Source organism: Carassius auratus, chromosome 28 (assembly GCF_003368295.1).
Source record: "Carassius auratus strain Wakin chromosome 28, ASM336829v1, whole genome shotgun sequence".
In the NCBI taxonomy this organism is placed as follows: Eukaryota; Metazoa; Chordata; class Actinopteri; order Cypriniformes; family Cyprinidae; genus Carassius; species Carassius auratus.
Window position 1 is genome coordinate 21,528,835 of NC_039270.1, and position 21,355 is coordinate 21,550,189.

The following is a 21,355-nucleotide window of genomic DNA, read 5'->3' on the forward strand; positions in this document are numbered from 1 at the left end:
TATTTAAACTTCTTCTTCTTCTTTTTCTTATTATTATTTTTCTGACAGAAATTCTGAACGCTACTCCTCCTAGGGCTTTAAAGCCACAAGCCCCAAACTCGGCAGAAACCTGCGGGATAGAGCGGTGGTGTGTGCTATATCTTTTCAGACTGATCAGACTTAAAGTTTTTTTTTTATTAATTTTTAAATGTCAAAATACATTACCCATAGACTTACATTATCTGAGAAAAATTGCGCCCCTAGTTGCAATAACCGAGATTAAAGGGAGGAGTCGGGTTTCGTTTCACTTTTAAACCGGTTAAAAATACCAAGTAAATAATACAATTTCCCTCAAACTGACAAGCTAAACCAACATATCTGATTATTACAGGGGTCAGGGCTCATTAATAATTTATTTCTGGGCAGAGAGCAGTCAGAAAGACGAGAGAAGAATCACTGCTGCTCAGCTCAGTCTGTCTCCACGGAGCTCACAAGGAGCGAATTCATTCTAATTTAAGACCTTTTAAAACGGCGATTGCACGCAATCCACACGTTAGAACACACCAAGAGCTAAATTCAGATGTTTCTGAACTGTTTAAAGTAATAACATGATATATTCGCGGCAGCCAAATGTCCGCGAGCTGGCGATGTATTTCTCTGAACACTCGAAGTCCACAGAGAATTTACAGCCTTTCGCATTAAAACACTGCAGCGAAACGGCACAAAACAATTAGAATAATATATTATATGGTTTTAAAGTAGTTTTGGCCACTGTCACGCTGGTCTTAGCTGGTTTCTAACTGAATCATCATGCTGAACGTCACAGATGAGCTTGCGATGTAGCCTACCCAGATAGCACACGTACGTCGCGGAGACGTCTGCTGAAGAGCGCATCATCTGATAAACATCGGATTCCTTTTTTATAGTCGTATTTTGATCGTCTGTAGATCGTCTGTTTGAGCTGTTAAATTAAACGTCTACCCTACCTCTAAATGACATCTATACGACGTATCTTTATCACCCGAAATATGCCGGCATGTCCGTCGAGAACTGGAAGCTGCTATACTTGATTAATTTAAAGGGAAATACTTGAAGAAATAACGATCATTTAAAATCCATATTCTGTGATTTGTTATTTGTACAGGAACGTATATAGCATGTTTAAAAGCAAACATCACATTATTTTGTAGACATACATTCATTTATTAAATGTATTATATTCCATTGATGTTTTCAAGGAGACACAAACACTTTTTCTTTACTTGTGTGCACAGAATGACACTGTGCGCTTTCGTTAACATTAATGTCTAAATGATCAGACAAAAGGTGACATACTTTACTGGAAACAAACAAGAACAAAAGCACAAAAAAATGTTTTAACAACGTAATCCATCATGCACTTTTAAATCGGTTTGTCCAACTGTCCCTGTTAATGAAGATAAACGCGTGTGGAAGTTATTTTGTACAGCGCGTTAAGATCATTGACTATTTGTAGGATTTAAGTGTTCAACATTTCAAGATTAGTGATTGTACTTAACACACACACACACACATATATATATATATATATATATATATATATATGTTGAGCAAGTTACTCCAAATAAACTACAGTATGATTATTTTGTACTTCAAGTGTAATAACATTACTGTACTATTTACACACTTGTAAATGTTAAACTTGAGATGTTTGTTAAATTCACTATTGTTTTAGACAAATGTTCAATAGTCTATACAGTATTTAATGCAATTACTGTACATCCTGCCTATAAGTGAACTCCAGAATAATTCTGAGCAATAGACTACTCAATAATTAGTCCCATCAACACTTACCTGTCTACATAACTATATAACTTCCTGGAAAGTTCAGCTTTAAGCCTTCTCAAACACTACTGAACCTGCTATTTGTGGTCTTCAGGAGCACTGCTTAATTACAGACAGGGCTGTTGGAGCAATGTTGAATTTGACAGAATTGATCACCCTGATTATTATAATTAAGGGGTGATTCATGGCTTTAGTTCATGTAGTTCTTTACCTCCACAGCATTAAAAATGTGGAATGTACACCCAGCCATGGCTTACCTTACATATTACATTTAATATTTTACTTAAAAGCACTATTAATATGGTTTCAGTATCTATTGAGAATGGTTACAAAGACACTCATTCTGCGCAGCACCACTTAAATTATGACAAAGTATGGTGAGAGCAATTAAAAAGTACAGGTCCTTTTTAAAAAAATTAGCACATTGTGATAAAGTTCATTATTTTCCATAATGTAATGATAAAAATTAAACTTTCATATATTTTAGATTCATTGCACACCAACTGAAATATTTCAGGTCTTTTATTGTTTTAATACTGATGATTTTGGCATACAGCTCATGAAAACCCCAAATTCCGGATGAAATATGCTAATTTTTTGAGATAGGAATTTGGGGTTTTCATGAGCTGTATGCTAAAATCATCAGTATTAAAACAATAAAAGACCTGAAATATTTCAGTTGGTGTGCAATGAATCTAAAATATATGAAAGTTTAATTTTTATCATTACATTATGGAAATAATGAACTTTTATCACAATATGCTAATTTTTTGAGAAGGACCTATATATTAAGCCGTCTTATTGCTCTCATGGTACCGTGATGTCATACTTCGATCGGTCTGCACAGCACTGCTTCAAGTCAAACACACCTATTATCTCTTCTAGGGAAAGATCAAGTGAAGTTGCTTTTAAATAATAACCTTGAGATATATTCAATACAAATATTAAAAACATTTTAATAACTGAATGGACAAAGGTAGGCAAGACCATGCTACATTGTGAACAGTAACAAATCAGGGAAATTGTTAGGCAAGACTAAATTATTTGAGTTTGATATTGTGTAGAGATTATGTTGTGAATGGCATCTCTCTCCAGAACAGAAATCCATAATATTGGCAGTATGCAGGGTGCAGACACTGGTGATGGACTGTGATGAGACACAGGTGTGGGACAGATCGTGACCAGGGGTGAATCTGGGTGTCTTAGGAGATCACAGGCTGGTCTGTCCTAAAGTACTGGGTGAAGAAAAGAAACAGTAAGAGCATTTTATGTAACAATGTTCACAAAAAGAGCATCACATCATATAAAATATATTATTATTCTTTAGCTTGGGTTAAACTAATTAATTTTACTGTGTTGGAACATTACCAGCTATGCTTATGATGTCTCTATTTGTTTCTCTGTTTCGGCTGGGATCTTCATCCTGTGGTAACTAGGATTTACACAAGCTCCAGTCTGGATCCAGAACACCTGAGAAGAGATGATGCTGACCCTAAGAGGACCCCAGATGATGCTAACCCTGAATCAACAACAGAACTAACAAATATTGCTACAAGTGTGACTGCATTATATAATAATTGCTGTTAATAATGTTCATTGTCTGGTTGACAACGTCTTTGATTAATTTTTCTGAAAAATCCTGTCATATGCACATAAACTGACAGTCACCACTTATAAGCTACTACTAAATATTTTAGAAACTTAATTTTCTGTAAAGTTGCTTTGTAATTATTTGTATCGTAAAAAGCGCTACACAAATAAACTTGAATTTAATTGAATTAAAAAGATACTTTAAATCTGACATTAAAAACCACCAGTAGGTGACAGCAGGTAACTGTTAATAAGTGAGTAATTAAAACAGTTGATTCATTCAGGAACAAAAAGCCTTCATGTTGCTTAGACACGCAAAACAGCACTGTGGCTTTGTTTGGAATTATTTTTTTGGTGAAATAGTGCAAAAACGTAAGTCTCTTAATAGAACGTATAGTTTATGAAACTGTTGTAAAAAAAAAATTATTACATTTATATATGGTAATTTTTTGAGGAAAAAAAAGGCACTCTGCCATGTGAAATTTACCAAAATTGATTAACTATATTTAAGAGGTATTAATATACACATGTTCTTCCCCCGATGTCTTTTAATAGACTGAATCATGCAGTGCACATTCTAAATGAACACACGTAATGCATACACTCTGTAGGTGTTTTCAATGACTACGTTTACATGCAGCCAATAACCCGTTCAAAACCGGGATATTAGCAATAACCCGGTCGCGCACGGCCATGTAAACACCGGCAAAAACCCGGATATGCTCATATCCCGTTTTTTAAAAACCGGGATATTATACCTGGGGTAGCCCTTTTCTAACCCGAATATTTGGTCTTGTAAACGCGTTTCGGCATATCCCCATCAAAATGTGTGTTCTGCGCATGTTCTATTCGCAAGGAATCTTGGTCTTTTGAGTCTTTGGATACAGGAAGAAGAATCGGAAATGACGCATATTGCGTCTTACGTCCAGACGCTAACCGTGCGTCACTGTTTACATCGGGATATTGGCGACTGATTACACATTCCATGTATACAGGAGTAACTCTCTCTGCTCACGCATGTAAACGGGTTATCCCGAATGTTTCAGAAACCCAAATAGTGACCTTAACCCGAATTTTAACAGCTTGTAAAGGTAGTCAATGTTTTTTTTTTTTCGTTGTTAGAATATTGTTCAAGATAGCTCACTTGTCAAGGTATTACTTTACTATATCATGTTTATGTGTGCCATTTTATTTGTTCTATCTGAAGTCTCTCACAAAGAGTGAGCCTCAGCGCAAACTTGTATTCTTCAATTCACTCTGATGACGCAGGGGAAGAAAAAAAAAATCTTCGGTCTGTCCAATGATTATAAACAGTCATTAGGTCCATCAGACTGAAGTGACCAAATATATTTAAGACCCATCTTATCTGAATTTAAGACATTTAAATACTTTTTAAGGCCTTATATTAGGAAAACACTATTTAAGACATTTTAAGACTTTTTGAGGACCTGCAGACACCCTGAATATAGCGGTTAAATATAGTGGTTATCAAATTGATCAGAAAAATTAAAATTATTTGCAGCTTAAAACAAACTATTCACTGATCAACAACACAATCTTTAATTAATTACCTCATCCGAGTGATATAAGAGGTTCAATAGTTGAGGATGGAGGAGAGGGTCCTCACCAGGTCTGGTTTCCACAGCTGGTGCAGCCAAGGCAGAAGAAACAGGGAAACTAGAGAAAAAGAAAATGTGTGCCAGACACATCACTCATATATCAAAAGGAATAAATATAATACACAGTTAATAATAATAATAATAATAAAAAGTGTTTTACAACAAGGTGTCCACATTGAGTCTGTGGGTTGCCATTGTAAAAATCACTACATCCAACATCCACAGTAAGACAGGACTCAAGCCTGTATTAATGGTTACAGAAATAATAGAATATAATAACAATTGTTTGTTATGAAGCTATGGTAATTTTTGCATTTATCTCTATACTAAATGTGTTCAGGTTACCGTTTTTCATGATTACCAGACTTGTAGAGAAAAGTTGTTTTTTTCTTACTGTGTAGTGAAGAGGCATTCATGGTTTTACATGTGGCTACCATGACCTAAAAAATGTTTAGTACTATGGAATATGGTGAGTTTTAATGAGCAAATATAAAGAAAAGCAAAAGCTATAAAGACCCAACTCGGAGAAGCTGTCAGAATACTAAATATTTTCATATATATATATATATATATATATATATATATATATATATATATTTTTTAAGACTTAACACAGATGTTGTTTAAACAAATTTATATTTCACCCAACTTAACTTGAGCGCTTTACTGCCAAATATCCAATTTCATATAGAGAAAAAATAATTAATAAAAATTACCATTGCCACCGTGGCAAATTGTGTGGCACTGAAATATTCAGGGCAAGTGTAATGTGACACACAGAGAGAAAACAATAAATGTACACATTTCAATATTTTCATACTCTTTTAGTACTGACTGTCAAATTAAATTTAAAATGCCTAATAAATATAATAACTAATAAAATAAACAAATTTTAAAATATCTTCAACATATGGTGAAAAAAAACACCCATTAAATTTACAAATAAACAGAGGTAGCAAACAAGTAACCTTTGACATTATGTCCTTGAGGTAACCCTCACCCTAAAAAAACAAACAAACATCTGATTTAAGCAATATTAAACCATTTAACTGTAGCAATATTTATAACAACTCTAAACATGAACACATTGTGTTTCTTGTATTAAGCTCAGAAAAATAATAAAATAAATTTAAAAAAATATATATGAATGAATGTCACGTGACCGTAGGCTACATATATGCGATGGCCGTTGTAATTTGTATCAGATGACCGTTGTGATTTCCTCAGCCTACTGTACCCTCAACATTTTTTGATTATTTTCCCCACATTAATAATCTGTAAATAGAACCAGTTGTATATATTAAGTTCCTGTTCATTCATTACATGTCTTTCTACTACTGTTGTTTTAAAAGTTAATTAGTCGTCTTTAAGTTTGTTTGTAGTTTGTCGTCAGTTCGTCAAGTGGTTGGTAAGTAACATTTATTTGGATTAATCAGCCTTTCGATATCTTTACGTTTGATTATATTCGAGATAAGAATCATTATACATGTAAACACATACACTTAAATACAAACAACCTAACTTAAACTAAATACTGAAATGTTAAGGGCGCTTTTTTCCCCTCGCGAAAACAGCTGATGTACGTTACGTCATCAAATTCACTTCAACGCCATTCTGAGCGAATCCAATCATCGGTCGGGCGGGAAAATCTGAAGCGCTGCCCTGTTCAATACTGATTGGCTATGGCCTATTGGTACTGAGGAATATAACGTAGAAATGTAAAATGTTGCTTTACATTGCACTTGCACTGAATCTAAAATCCATCGCTCTGTACCCTCAAATAGTATACTTTTCAGGGACACCCATTTGTGATGGTGCAAAAACTAAGTGGACAATCAAATGCACTTGTATTTTACACCGCAATAACAAGTAAGATTTACACTCAGCGACTTTTCGAAATTGCTCACTAGTTTTCATTCATTCCTACAAGTTAGCTTTAGTATTGGACGTCGTAATGGGCTATCTCGGATTGATTTAGACCCACCAGCTCTGACAAATGTAAGGCAAGTCAACCATGAACAGAGGCCCGGATCAAGTTACACAAGCACTAAACGTATATGATGTCCAGTTAACATACACGAGATCACAAAAAGTCCTGTTCAGTGACAACAGTTTAACAAACTCACGGTTGCGGGATTTCGTTTCAAGTTCACCTTACCAAACCATTCAGACTTCGCTTGTACCATGACGCTGATCAATTTTCTCAGTTGAATAAGGCTTTGAACCCGTGCCATGTTGTTCTTGCAGCGCGACATCAGCACCTACCAGCCAATCGAATGCCTTGCTTGAAACAGAGGAAACCCAATTTAAATCTCGCGAGACACTAAGCGCCATTCAACTCTCACCTGAAGATTAGATAGACACCAAGCACGGCATTATTGTTATTGTTGCATAAGATTTCTATTTTAAATAAGTGCTGTTGTTTTTAACTTTTATCAAAGAATCCTGAAAAATGTTCACTGGTTTCAAAAGAAAATAAGTAAATACATAAAACACATATACTAAGCTGCACAACTATTTCCAACACTTATAATAAATCATCATATTAGAAGGATTTCTGAAGGATCATGTGACACTGAAGACTGAAGTAATGATGCTGAAAAACCAGCTTTGCATCTCAGAACAATTATATTATATATATATATATATATATATATATATATATATATATATATATATATCAAAGTATATTAAAATAAGACACCTATATTTTTAATTTCCAAAAATATTTCACAATATTACCTTTTTTCTGTGATCACATGATACTTTGGAAATCATTTTAATACGCTGATTTGATGCACACAATTGTGAAAAGATTTACATTGAATATATTTACAGTGAAAATGTATTTTCATAAAATAAACAGTCTTACGTAATACCATTTCTTTCAAACACATGAAAATCTAACCAGTACCGAACTTTTGTCTGTGTAAATGTATAATTATATGTGAACAGATCTCTTAGGTGCAACTGATGTTTTTAAAAGAACACTGTGATGAAAAGAGAATTTAATCTATGTTTAAACCTCAATTACAGAAGACTGTCAATCTCTGATTAAAATTTAGATATGTAATAGTATATTTATGTAGTCATTTTAAATTTCAGCATTTAACTATGTCCTTTGTTTAATTTGACTACAGAAAGTTATCCATTACCATCCGTCAACCAACTAAAGGTATGTACATTATGTTAATGCATATGACTTGGTAGGCCAGTAAACAAACAACAAAAAAATAGGTTTGTTTGTATTAAGGTCTTTATACTATGGCTTCAAATAAACCATCCTATTGGACACTGAGACGGAAAGCAAAGGACAAGGTGGATCAGCAACTGCAGACAATACAGGCAACAACTTGGGGGAAAGAATTGGGTTGGATGCACAGTAAAACCGTTCAAGGTCAAAATGATGATGAAGATACATTAATGGACTGTCTCTCTCATGTTGATGAGATGTCAGAAGTGTTCCTGATGACAGTGAATCAGACACAGAATCAGAATCAGATCCAAATTCATTAAATGATGATTTGGCATCCTTGCTACTGAACACAAACTCAAACATGTGGCATTGAATTCATTGCTCAACATTCTACGGCTACACAGTTTAAATCTGCCAAAAGACTCGAGGACATTGCTAGGAACTGTGCGTTTGAACCCTGAAATACAAGACAAGGCTGGGGGCCAGTATTACCATTTCGGAGTGCTGAATTCAATTGCAGAGGTGCTACATCAGAATGTTGACATTCTGCGCAACATTCACACGCTGGAGCTTCAGGTCAGCATTGATGGTTTGCCACTTTATAAGAGCTCAGCATCACAGTTCTGGCCCATCCTAGAGACACTGCAAAACATCAAACAAGAGGAACCAGTGACAATAGGTTTATTTTGTGGCACAAGTAAACCTACATCCCTAGCAGAGTACCTTCAAGAATTCATCTCTGAAGTAAATTAATTAGCTAAAGGATTTGAATTTGAAGGAGTGATGTTAACTTTACTACTCTCTTCGATGGTCTGTGATGCACCTGCCCGTGCATTCCTGAAAAATGTTAAAGGTCACACAGGCTATCACGGATGTGGAAAATGCACACAGGATGGTTTGTACCTAGAAAATAGAATGACATTTCCAAGAATTGACATGCCTTTAAGAACTAATGAGAGTTTCAGAAACAAGACAGATGCTGATCATCATCACGGTCCATCACCTCTTGAAGAAACATCCCTAAACATGGTCTCTGGTTTCCCCCTCGACTACATGCACCATCGTGAGACGGCTTCTTCTCTTGTGGCTGAAGATGGGTCCTCTGACTTGTAGGCTGTCAGGATTTCAAATAAACACATTGTCAGAAAGACTGTTAAATGCTCGGAGAAATGTGCCCATGGAGTTTGCAATGAAACCAAGGGCACTGAGAGAAATTGATAGGTGGAAGACAACAGAGTTTAGGCAGTTTTTACTGTATATCGGACCTGTCATGATGAAAGATCTTCTTAACACACAGGTATACAGAAATTTCTTGCTACTTTTTGAGGGAATCTTCATCCTGTGCAACAACAGTTTGATTGAAGAATACTGTGATTATGCCAATGACTTACTGGGGCTCGTTGTCTCTCACTTTGGTCAACTGTATGGTCCACAATTCTTGTCCTACAATGCACACTGTCTTGTACATCTTGCAGATGATGCGAAAAAGCATGGTGTCCTTGACAACTTCAGTGCTTTCAAGTATGAGAATCACCTAAACAAACTCAAAAGACTTCGGAGGAAACCAACATGTCCACTCAGTCAAATAGTAAAAAGACTCTCAGAAATGCAAAGATGCTGCAAAAAAACTCACAAAACCAGGCCACATCTGCTCAAAAAAACCACATGCGACTGGTCCTCTACCTGCATCCTTCCATGAGGTGACACAATATAAAGAGTTGAGAACAAGCCAACACACTCTGAAATTGGATCAGGCAAACAGTCACGTTTGCATTGCCGGCAAAGTTGCTAAGCTGCAAAACATCATTTCATTCAGGGATGAAATTTATGTTGCTTACAATACCTTCAACCACCAGCAATCCTTGTTTGACTATCCACTGCCATCCTCTACACTTGGCATTCATTTAGTGGATGACCTCTCAACAACAGTTGATTTCTGCAAGTTTGAGGAAATAGAGAGCAAAATTTTTCTTGTCCCCTATCACAATCAATTCGTTTCAATTCCTCTTTTACATACGGAGTAATTCTTTATCAGCACTTTTTGTTTCATAGTTCATGCATTTCAATTACATTGTTGAAAATTAATCAGTTAATAAACAATATGGGTTTCAGACTTGCAAAAAAAAAAAAAAAGAAAGAAAAAAAAAATGTACCTAATCGTGGAGTTTGAGGGAGAAGGGACGACTGGACCAGCTGCCAAGTCCTGGTATGCAGATGGCTACTCCTGGTGGCCACCATATAAAGACCTTGACAGGTTGCTGAAGAGTGTTAGGACAATGGAGGCACCACAGCCAGAGAAAGGGTGGACCCGACACAGAGCAAGAATCCTGCATGAGTCAGGTAAGAGTAAATGATGCTGTAAATTAAACATGATCTTGCCCAGAGTAGACCTGTATTTCATTTTTCAGAATGTTTGCACATCATTTATCCACACTGTAAAACATGATCTCACATAGCTTTAATAAAGGCCATACCTGCATTTCTTTTTCCAGCATCTTTTCAGAATGTAGCCAACAACTGGAAGAAGGCCAGCTACACTTCTGACATAAACTCAGAACCTGAAATTACAGGAAAAAGGATTGCCAAGTAAGTCCTCACAAAAAGACAAAAGAAATGGTTTGTCAAATGAAAATAGCATCATTTGCCTTCATATGTCATCTATCTTTAAAATTTAAGTAAGGGATAGGCAAACGATTTTAATGCACTTAACGTCGAGTGTTTTTTTGCCTCCACGTTGTGCATTAGAATCGTTTAATGCACAGCTATCTTATCCCTTACCCTAATCCAGTATCTAAGCTATTTTATTAATAAAAATCACAAGACAGCATTAAAAACAAGTTTCTATGCTCCTGAAAGTCAATGAAATCAGCGCATTAATACAGAACGGTGATATAAACTGACTTGGAACTACCTGTGCATTAAGGAATAATTGACGACAGGCAGTTGAATTATTAGAAAAATAATGCACACCCGAGGTTGTGATGCGTTACACCTCAGATATGCAGTATTTTTCTATTATTTTTATTTTTCACTATTTTTCAGCTGCCTGGAACTACGTTCGCCGTGCATTTCCCAGAAAATAATTGCACACCTCAGAACATTTGTCAGCCAATCAGATTCAAGCATTCAACGGCCCCATAGTATAAACTGTTTTAATACATACCTGCCAGCCAATCAGAATATCCAGACAGACCATGGTATAAGTTATTGAATAGGAGCTTCAGTGTGACTGGTACAGTCATTCCAAACCAACAAGACCTTCGTTCATCTTTGGAACACAAATGAAGATATTACTGATGAAATACCCCATAGACATCAATGCCACTACCACCACAGAAAGGTATTAAAGTCATTGTTAAAATAGCGCATTCGGGTCTCTGTCAAAATGCTGTCTCCTGCATCAGCACCTCTCGTGAATGCATGTCAGAGACTGACACAGAAAAAAATTAATTGTTGAAAGTATTATCGTCACTTCATAATTAAAGCTGAACCACTATAGTGCTCTTGGATTTCATCTAAAATATCTTAACTTGTGTTCTGAAGATGAAACGAAGTTCTTAGGGGTTTGGAACGACATGAGGGTGAGTAATTAATGATAGAATTCTATTTTCTGGGCGAACTAACCCTTTAAGGAGAAATAAAGCACAACATTTATTGAGCACATTTCTATGAGCTACATAACACAAAGAGGCAATGAATGTGTGCAGTTGTTATTTTATCTTTGTTTTCCTAGAAAGAAAACAAGTACCGATCATATCTACTCGTCAGATGAAGAGGCAGCAGATCAACCACCCATTAAAAAAAGAAAAGCTGCAAACAAAGCAAGTGTTCCACCTGCACCAAAACCTCCAGCAATTCCAAAACGCAACAAAAAAGGTAATGAAAAATAATAATAAAAAAATGAATACTATAAATAAAAGTACACATTCCATGTTGACTCAACCAGAGGTTGAAAGTAAAATATATATATATATTTTTTGGTTCCCTGTTGAAATAAATAAAAAATGAATATCATGGATTTATATCTACTGTGTAATCCATGATTTTTTAGAGGGGGGTCAAAATTAAGATTTATCAAAAATATCAAATTTGATTCAGGGAAGTTTCTGAAATCTGGCTGATCTGACACAGAATGACCCAGTATGAAATAAGTAAGATTAAAGGTGCATAACAGCCAGAACACCAAAAGTGAAATCCCCCCCCCCCCCCCCCCCAATTGTCAACAGCATTTGTCAATCAGCAACAAAGGGACATGGAAGACCAACAGCAGACCTGGTGTGAGAGTCTCCCCAGCTTTCAAGGTAAATAATTAGTTGTATTTGGCTAGCTGTAAAGATAAAGGAAGATCAGCATTTGATGCAATTAACGGGTTAGTTCATTCATAGAAACCTCTGTGAATACTCATGTCATTCTAAACCCACAAACTTTATTTTCAAAACACAAATAAAAATGTCTTCAATGAACACAGGGATTTCTGTTCCTACATTTCCATAGTCCATACAGAGATTGTAGAAATAACGGATACAATATGAGTGGTTTAATTCCAATCTTCTGAAGAGTCATAATCACTTTATACAATAAACATTTTTTATTTGTAAGCAACTGTCCCTTTAAGATTATGAACCATTGTAAACCGACTTAAACTGCTTGATTCAACTTACCTACTCCACCTTTCTCAGCTCCACTGCGTATGTCTCAGGCAGACCATGACGGAGAAGGCTGGTGTGTTGATCAACCTAACACACAAGGTAAAAGACCATAATCATGGATAAAGGAAATCTGAAACATATTCACAGCATTTAAATAAATCTTAAAAACTGAACAACATTTTGTGTTCAATCCTTAGAGCACAACTTTGCTGTCCTGAGACCCTCAGAGGACCACCTAGGAAGAGCCCAGAGTAAGTTAATTGCACATAAATCTGTGCTTGATCTTTTTTTGTGAATAATAGTTGCAAAATAACTGCAAAGTTATTAAGGACCCATCGATATGGATAGATACATCGATCAAGTGTCTAACGATACAATGTACTGAGGCTGCACATAAAAATAAATAAATACACACACACACACACACACACACATATGGAAAAAAATGAATGACAAATGTCATTGAAACAAAAAAGCATGTTGAATTGCACCAACTGAAAAAAAGAATGAAGTGAAGTGAAAGTGACATACAGCCAAGTATGGTGACCCATACTCAGAATTCGTGCTCTGCATTTAACCCATCCAGAGTACACACACACACTGTGAACACACACCCGGAGCAGTGGGTATCATTTATGCTGCGGCGCCCGGGGAGCAGTTGGGGGTTCGGTGCCTTGCTCAAGGGCACCTCAGTCGTGGTGTTGCCGGCCCGAGTCTCGAACCCACAACCTTAGGGTTAGGAGTCAGCCTCTTTAACCACTAGGCCACGACTTCCCCGTTAATTCAACACTTATTTCTTATATACTGCCCTTTAAAAATCCAAGTATTTTTCAAGTACCCTCTCAAAAATATGGTTGTTTTCAAGGGTTTTCCAGGACTTAAATTTCAAAAAGTGAAATTCAAGTACTTCAAGCACTTTAAGCACCTTGTACGAACCCTGGAGCTAGAAGCGGCACGCCTCACGTTGATCATGACATTCACTCAATTCATATTCAAGGTTGAATGAAAAAGAATATTCGAGTCTCAAAATTGAAAATCGAATGCCAACCCACCAAACGAATATTCAAATAATCGAATATTCTGTTCCAGCCCTACTTGACAGTGATTATTTTTATATTTCATTAATTAATAGAATAAGCAAAATTCACATACTGTTTCACTGCATTTATTTAAAATGTATTGTAGTATTTTGCAAATCACGTGGATAGAGTTCTTTTTACTGTGTGGATGACCGTCAGCCACAACCGAAGACCATTTTTGACCCAGGAAAAACCCTGGATTTCGAACATCATGACCACCAACCCCACTCCCCTCAAATTTTCTTATACTGATCTGCATGATTTCACATGGCTCATGATTTTAGACCCCAAAAATTTATAAAACGGAATTCTGGCTGCTGAGTGTGTTGCAGGCCTTAGTTTGTTAATTTGCAAAATGTAACAAGCAAATCTCACCCACTCCATCTTTCTCAGCTCCAGTGGGCATCTCTCAGGCAGACCATCATGGTGACAGCTGGAGTGCTCATCCACCTGACACACAAGGTAAAAGAACATTAAATAGAATAAAGATTAATATTCTTTCCATTGACTTCCATTAATATGGATGCGAATGCATCAAACCGGAAGCGCAAGCTTTTGTGAAAAGGTTCGCATTTCGCTGCATTTTAAAGTTCAAGCTTGCTGAACTCTTGACCTGCGAATTCACATCACGTGAAACTGTATGACCAATAGCAGTTTGATACATCACAGCATAATAGCTGAATTAAAAGAACATGTATGTAAAACTGCAGCGCTGCAGGAAAGTGGAGTAGATTGTGTGTTTTTACATTTTAAATGTATTATTATGCGTTGTGTGTTGAATTTAAGTTTTTTTTTTAGTTTTTAAAACAACACTGCAGAGCATGACATCATATCACAATTGTTGCAGCATCCAAGGAAACTTTGCAAGCTCAAAGTCTTGTGACCGCAGCATTCACAGCCCTTCACACAATCTAAAACGGAATAATATTTTGTGTTTAATCCGTAGAGCACACCTTTACTGTCCTGAGACCCTCAGGTGACTACCAAGGAAGAACACCGAGTAAGTTACATTTAATCGCTATAAAGGTGTTGTAATCTGAAATGACACAAATGAACACATGATAAAATGGATATCTACCATGAATAGCTGGGTAAGAAGGGTTTAGGACAGGTGTGGCTAACTATGGTCCTGGAGAGCCGCAGCAGAGTTCTGCTCCAATCCTAATTAAAACTAACCTTCCTGTAAATTTCTAGTAACCCTTCAGACCTTCATTAGCTTGTTCAGGTGTGCTTAATTAGGGTTGAAGCAAAACTCTGCAGGGCTGCGGCTCTCCAGGACCAACATTCGCCACCCCTGGTTTAGGAGCATACACTGTGAAAAGTCAGCTTTTTAATAACCTAGTAGGGCTGGGTGATATGGCCTATAAAAAAAAAAAAAAAATCAACCCCACCCCCCAACACTTAAAATCAATATTCAAATGACAAAGAAATTGTTCAAAACAAGTTATAACTTCATTTTGTTTTGATTTTACCTTCTGGGATTTGATCGGGATTTCCCTCTTGAGGTTAAAGTGCAATCAGAAACAACAAGCCAAAAAGACAAGATGGCAGGCCCTGCCATTGTAAACAGTGAAAATGTTACATAACATAAAATGTAACATGACATTCTACTAATTCTACTACATTCTTACTAAATGTTTGTAAGACTGTCAGAGGTCTTCACTATTTCTTTTTTTTCATGGGAGCCGTACTGATAGGGCTAAATCAATCAGAGAGACACTTTAACTGGAAAGTATCAAAAGTTACATCTAGTCACAAATAGCATGTCTTTTTATCAATCTGTCATCCCTGATATGCAATGCAATTCAATACAAAAGGCTATCATTCTTCATCATTTACCAGTCAAATCTGTAAGTGAGACAAGATGATTTAGACAGATAAATATACTATAATGAATGCTAGTTAGTTATGTTATATTAGGTTACAATTCTTTACATACAACTGTTTTAGTTATTTTTTTCAATTTGTAAAATTACTTATGTAAGAATATTTAAATATTTTATATATTTAAAGGATTTTAAGATTCTCAAGTTGGTAAACTAATTAATAAGGTGGGAAAAGTAGATCAAGAGTCGTTCTGGAATCGGATCGTGACTCCCAGAATCGGAACGGATAGTAAGGTGACTAAAGATCTCTACCCCTACTATTGTATAAAGCAGTTTTTTTTTTAAATAGCAAAAATGTGTTTCACAGTAATAGTGCTTTTACTGTATTTTGGATCAAATAAATGCAAGCTTGGTGAACATAAGATAATTCTTTAAAACATTAAAAATCTTACTGTTCAAAAAGCTTTGACTGATTGTGTACATGTTACCATTTACTGACTTATTTTCTTCTGGATGGCATTGATGCCATGATTTTACTTTAAAAATAGATTTGAATTCATATTTTTCTTTGTTTTTATTATTTTCTGAAATTCAATTAGCTAGAATTTTAATGTGCATTTACTTGTCTGAGTAACAAGCAAATCTCACCAAGTCCATCTTTCTCAGCTCCAGTGGGCGTCTCTCAGGCAGACCATCATGGTGACGGCTGGAGTGCTCATCCACCTGACACACAAGGTACAAGAGCATTAATTAGCATAAGGAGATGAAAATGAGAAAAACTTAATTTACAGCATTTAAAACCAGATAATATAAGATGCATGATCTGTTTAATCCATAGAGCACACCTTTTCTGTCCTGAGACCCTCAGGGGCCCACCAAGGAAGAACACTGAGTAAGTTAAGAAGGGGAAAAACACAATGTCTGATAACTTGAACAATGTCCAGGAATACAGACATGATGGACTGCAACATTCACAGGAAGCAGTTTGTTCTGAAAGTACAATAATCTGCACGTTTTAGTAGAATTGAACTAAATCAAACTGCACACCATTTCAAATCATATTAAATATTGTTATGGATTTAATGTTATATAAAAATTTAGGGTATAATAGGACATGACAGCATTATTGTTTATTTTAATTACATTCCAAAAATAATTTAAATGAAGTTACACCAAAAAAATAAATAAATAATTATTTGGTACATACCATTGGTTTTGAAGTCATGGTAGGTATGATTTTAGTATAGCAGGAGAAAAAAATAATCAAAATTGCTTTCTTTAGTAAACAGTGGTTGACTGAACAAATTTGGTCTCTCTTAAATGAACTATAACCAAAATTATTTAATGGATAAAACATTTCAGCTAGTGCCATAAATTACACAGGGAGTCCAGTTAGTTGTACATTACTATATTGTAGGTTTAATTTAACGAAACCCAAAGTATTAAATTCCAATTAATTTTTAGGTTATATAAGGGGGTTGGGACACTTTCACGCTACAGCCTTACATGTGAGCCACATCTCTCTGAGTGTAAACGGTGTAAACAAGTAGGTGTGTTCGATTTGACGCAGCTCCTTGCAGGACCAAGAGAGTTAGAGCAGACTGCTTTTTAGGTTTTTGAATTGCTCTCGCGGATGTCAACACCAATCGATCTGCGCGTTGCCACTTCTTGTCGAACACACCTAGTGCTGCAGGCTTATTGGCTCACTGATGTTGACAAGATTAACCCCTTAGGTATCGAAGTTTGGTATCGAATGACAAGACGTTTTATCGATACTCGATGGTATCGTGGCATTTCGGTTGGTGCCTAAAAAGTATCAAACTCTATACCCAGCCCTATTTATAACTTTGACAATAAGTGCGTACCATGATAAACTAAACTAAGTCAGTTACTGGAGTGGCATCAACTTTTCATCTGCATGCCCCTAAAGATGATGCTACACACAATGAATCGTCATTGGTTGCTTTACCTGGTAGTCCTTGGCCAATCAAAGGGGTTCAGACCTTCTGTTGTCAGCCTGAAGGCCTGGCTACACAAGACAAAGATTATCTTAACTTTAAGGTTTAATGTAACTGTGCACAAGAACAAATCAAACTAAGATATGGACAACAGAAAACATTCCCAGAGCTCGCAAAATCGCTAGCCCGCCGTCCTAGGGCTATTGTGTTTTACCCATTACCCAGTTACCCATTTTTTTTTTATTATTATTGATGTTAAAACCATCAACATTAGCTTACTTTAAGTTTTTACTTACCAACTCCATTTTGAGCTCCAGTGAGGCTCTTTAGCAAACCAGAAAACACTGAAATGCATATAAGGGTCAGGATAAATTTTTTTTGAAAATGGTAAACATTTTACCCTAAATAATGTGACATTCTTTTGATAACATCAAGGCAGATGCATGTAACACTACATCTAACATTTAAAACCTTACTGTAAATTTATACTTACAGGTACTTCTGGTGGGAGACAGGAAAATCCAGTCTTGAGTACTGTAACAAATCAATGTACACGTACGTTATTTATTAAGTTGTTAAATAAGTTGCAAAATGCATCATTTCATTCATCAAAGCTACATACCAAGTTAAATTATCTTATGTATTGCAGCTGTAGAAAGGACAATTCTGGAAACACTAGAGAAAATGGACATGAAGATCAACCATCTGACTTCACTGGTCCAGTCTCTAGTGGGGAACAGGCGTGTTGTACCCCAAATGCAGATGGCTGAAGAGGAAGAGGGTGGTGTCTTTCCTCTAGCATCTACTGCAGACCTAGATAGGCTGGAACAAAGATTGGTAGACAGAGGGTTTATGCAGAGAATGGTAAGAATCACTGAAACCGTCAAACCTACAACTACTAACAAAATGTAAACAAACTGTTTGTGTGCTAACATGTGTGTGCATGTTTACACACTACCAGTCAAAAGCATGGAATGATTAAGTTGAAATGTTGCTGAAAGAAGTCTCTAATGCGCACTGCATTTACTTGCTAATGTATAAAATTTATGAAAAATATAACAGAAACAGTAATACTCTGAAACATTCCAATAATAAGCTATTTTAAAATATTTTTATATACTCATTAATCCAGCCTCCAGTGTCACATGACCCTTCGAAAATCATTAGAATATGCTGATCAGCTAATAGCAATTATTAATGGCAGTTATTAATAATGGTTCATCTTATCAGTGTCAATTATCATCAAAACCAGTTTTTGCTACTCATTATATTTTATGGAAACCATAATTAATTATTTTTTAGAGGAATCTTTGAAAATTAGAAATAACGCTGATTTGCAGTGGTTAAAATCAGATGTTATGTTGGCGTATCATACTAGATGTATTTGAAAGTTCTATTATAATCCTACTCTGTGTGGTCATCACCGGCCTATTAAAACATATGGACACGGTTTGTGTCACTAGTTAAAATTGCTTATTTCTCTGGATTTAAACATTCTTCGAAACATTTGGGAATCGGATAATGTAAGTACACAAGTCAGCAAAATATATAACACTGTTCTAGCAGTGCACCATGGTTTACACAAAAACTTGAAGCAGTACAACCATTTTCACCTTTGATAATAATAATAAATGTTTCTTGAGCAGCAAATCAGCATATAGATTTGATCATATCCTGCTGAGAAAATTCAGCTTTGCATCGCAAAAGTAAGTTATATTTTAAAATAGTTAAATATAGTTCCTATAAATAGTTTCATAATATTAAATTATACTGCATTTTCAATAAAATAAATGCATCTTTGGTGAACATGAGAGGCTTCTTTCAACAAAACAAAACAAAAAAAAATTACAAAATCTTAATTGTTCCAATCTTTTAATTGGATGTGTATAGAATACAGGTCAATTTAATGCTAAAATATTACTTTAAAATGTACCTGTTGAAGGTGAACAGATTATCCATCAGTGGCGGGCCGAGCATGAAGAAAACTGTATGGAGGATTTGCTCCAAGGTGTTCTCCACTGACGTCGCCCGACAGTTGAACTGGTGCGGGAGGGGAGACAAGAGAGGCATCCGAAAATCACACATCGGAGCGCTCCTAGTAGGCAAGTTCAATAATGTTGTACAAATACAAGCAATAGAATTAATGGCGGAGCTGTCATTACAACATTAGTCAGTACAACTAAAATAATGTATAACAGGTTTCAAATTGGTTAAACATAACCTGACGTGGCATCAGCCATTATCAAAAATATTTAGAAAAAATTACTTGTGAAAAACTTAAATTAGACTTAAAACATCAGTTAACCCCTTTAGAAATCCATTTGCCCAACCAAAACGCACGCGAAACAACTTATGGTATAACGTTAACGTTACTCGCTAATTAACAAACAGGTGATAGTCATCATAGACAGCTTAATTTGGAAGCTATTATAAAACTGATCGCTGACACAACAATTAGTTTTAAAATATACACGTACCTTAAGCAAATCCTCCCTTGCAACTAATCTAGACGTGTATTCTGCACAGCAGGGCACATGGTTAAGTTGAATAACGCGGGAAGAGCTTTGACGCATGCACCCTAACTCACGTGCATAGTTCACGTGCTTCTTCTTCTTGTTTGGCTGTTGGCGTCGAACCAGCAGCTAATATTATTTGTTCTTTATGCTATTTAGATAACTTTGTCCAATTTATTCAGAAGAACCAGATAAAGAAAAAAAATATCTGACGTTCATTGCAATATAAGTGAAAGCAGGTTGCTCGATCTTTTTACATTTTTGTAATTGTTTCTTTTAACATACAGCTTCAGCTATGAGGAACCCCGTCCTTCTGTCTCCAACCGAAGCAGACGCGGAAAAATTTATTAAAGATTTCCTACGCTTGGCCCCAGGGAGGATTTAATTTATGTTTTTTTTTTTTTTTTGGAATGCCTGTATATATGTTACAAATAGTGTATTGTTGTTGGCATAAACTGTTATCTTGTTTTGTATAAATCAAATGTTTTTTTTTTTGCCTGTTTTTTTTTTATATATAAATAAAATCAACAAATGTATGTTCTTTAGTTGATCGTGTGGTTTATTTATTAATTATTATGTTTGGTAATTGTAACGTGCATGAGGGAGGATTATTTAAAACATCGCAAAGGTATTTTATTAAAATAATGGGAGGGGGAAGTTTTGATAAAATGATGTCTATCCTACATCAATCAGACATCTTGCAGACGTATGAACATCTGATTAACATCGTTTAAAGAGCGGATCCTAGACGTTCTAATTTATTTACGTCTGGAATACATAGACTAGGCGTCGTCTTAACAGCTGGCAGGGACGTCTCGGCGACGTATGCCAGATGAGCAAACGCCCTAAAATATACATCTGCCAGATGCAAAAGACGACATCGCACAGACGTCTCCGCGACGTACGTGTGCTATCTGGGATATTTCTCTGAACACTTGAAGTACACATTTACAGCCTTTCACATTAAAACACTGCAGCGAAACGGCACAAAACAATTAGAAGAATATATTACACATATGAAAATGAGTGTTTATATGTGCTTGTGAGATTTCTCTGTCAGGCTTAACGTCGCAGCAATTGCTCAGCGTTGCATAACATGGTAAAGCAGGGAGCTACACTGAG

At 35.8% G+C, this 21,355-nt stretch overlaps 1 protein-coding gene and 3 long non-coding RNA genes across 4 annotated transcripts; 2 read left to right on the top strand and 2 right to left on the bottom strand.

Annotated features, from left to right (window-relative positions):
- Window positions 1-2,734: 2,734 nt before the first annotated feature.
- Window positions 2,735-3,215, bottom strand: LOC113047132 (uncharacterized). The gene is made up of 2 exons (XR_003276217.1): window positions 3,172-3,215; window positions 2,735-3,038 (listed from the first exon to the last, which is right to left on the bottom strand). It is a non-coding gene; the product is annotated as an uncharacterized LOC113047132 (long non-coding RNA).
- On the bottom strand, window positions 3,216-9,560 carry LOC113047131 (uncharacterized). Its single transcript, XR_003276216.1, has 5 exons — window positions 9,212-9,560; window positions 8,701-8,850; window positions 7,171-7,296; window positions 4,965-5,070; window positions 3,216-3,273 (listed from the first exon to the last, which is right to left on the bottom strand). It is a non-coding gene; the product is annotated as an uncharacterized LOC113047131 (long non-coding RNA).
- LOC113047133 (uncharacterized) lies at window positions 5,584-8,187 on the top strand. The gene is made up of 2 exons (XR_003276218.1): window positions 5,584-6,420; window positions 8,153-8,187. It is a non-coding gene; the product is annotated as an uncharacterized LOC113047133 (long non-coding RNA).
- Window positions 9,561-10,355: 795 nt separating the features above from the next.
- Window positions 10,356-20,719, top strand: LOC113047388 (uncharacterized). Its single transcript, XM_026208742.1, has 14 exons — window positions 10,356-10,548; window positions 10,701-10,794; window positions 11,942-12,084; window positions 12,435-12,509; window positions 12,888-12,956; window positions 13,055-13,108; window positions 14,330-14,398; window positions 14,883-14,936; window positions 16,429-16,497; window positions 16,601-16,654; window positions 18,216-18,275; window positions 18,370-18,584; window positions 19,663-19,822; window positions 20,521-20,719. Exons 1-14 carry the CDS (start codon window positions 10,356-10,358, stop codon window positions 20,616-20,618), a joined length of 1,407 nt encoding a protein of 468 aa, XP_026064527.1. The 3' UTR covers window positions 20,619-20,719.
- Window positions 20,720-21,355: the final 636 nt, after the last annotated feature.